The sequence below is a fragment of the Atta colombica genome, unplaced genomic scaffold, assembly GCF_001594045.1.
Source record: "Atta colombica isolate Treedump-2 unplaced genomic scaffold, Acol1.0 scaffold261, whole genome shotgun sequence".
In the NCBI taxonomy this organism is placed as follows: Eukaryota; Metazoa; Arthropoda; class Insecta; order Hymenoptera; family Formicidae; genus Atta; species Atta colombica.
The window spans coordinates 582,724-583,305 of NW_017259361.1; the positions used below are offsets into that span (position 1 = coordinate 582,724).

Here is a 582-nt window from a genome sequence, read left to right on the forward strand (position 1 = left end):
ATACACTATCATATATCAGTGGATTTTATTATATTTCTACTAACTTCTATCAAAAATTGATAGTAGATAGTATTGTCATAATCTATGAGGTTTGATTATTTGATTTGTGATTAAATTGTAAATGTTATTGTATGTTCAAGATTTATTGATATTACACAAATATAATAAATCGAATAATTTTAATCGCCACAAGCTCATTTTCAAAAAGTATAAAGAACCATTTCTAATATTGTCCTTTATAATTTCTTTAATGAATACTATGTGTTTGTTTCTTTAACTACATGTTTGTTACATTGTCAGGCATTTGAGGAAGGTGATTATCGATTAGTAAGATTTTTAAACAGACCAAAAGAAATTAATAAAAATTGGGCAATTAAATTGATAGATGAAGTATCACCGTCTTCTAAGAAAGATAGAATTGTAGCTTGTGATGGTGGTGGAGGCCCTCTTGGACATCCTAAAGTTTATATAAATCTGGTAAGATTCATATTATTGTGTGTGTTACAATAAAAATATGAAATATAGTAATTTTATACACTTATATGTATGTAAGTATACAAAATTTATATACATATATATATA

General features: G+C 24.9%; 1 protein-coding gene across 1 annotated transcript in view; it reads left to right on the forward strand.

The window, feature by feature from the left end:
* Nucleotides 1–582, forward strand: part of LOC108689208 (NADH dehydrogenase [ubiquinone] iron-sulfur protein 6, mitochondrial) — a 2,640-nt gene that overhangs the window by 684 nt on the left and 1,374 nt on the right. Inside the window, exon 2 of the mRNA XM_018195875.1 lies at nt 301–477. Coding sequence (XP_018051364.1) covers nt 301–477 — 177 coding nt within the window. The remainder of the gene's footprint in view (nt 1–300; nt 478–582) is intronic.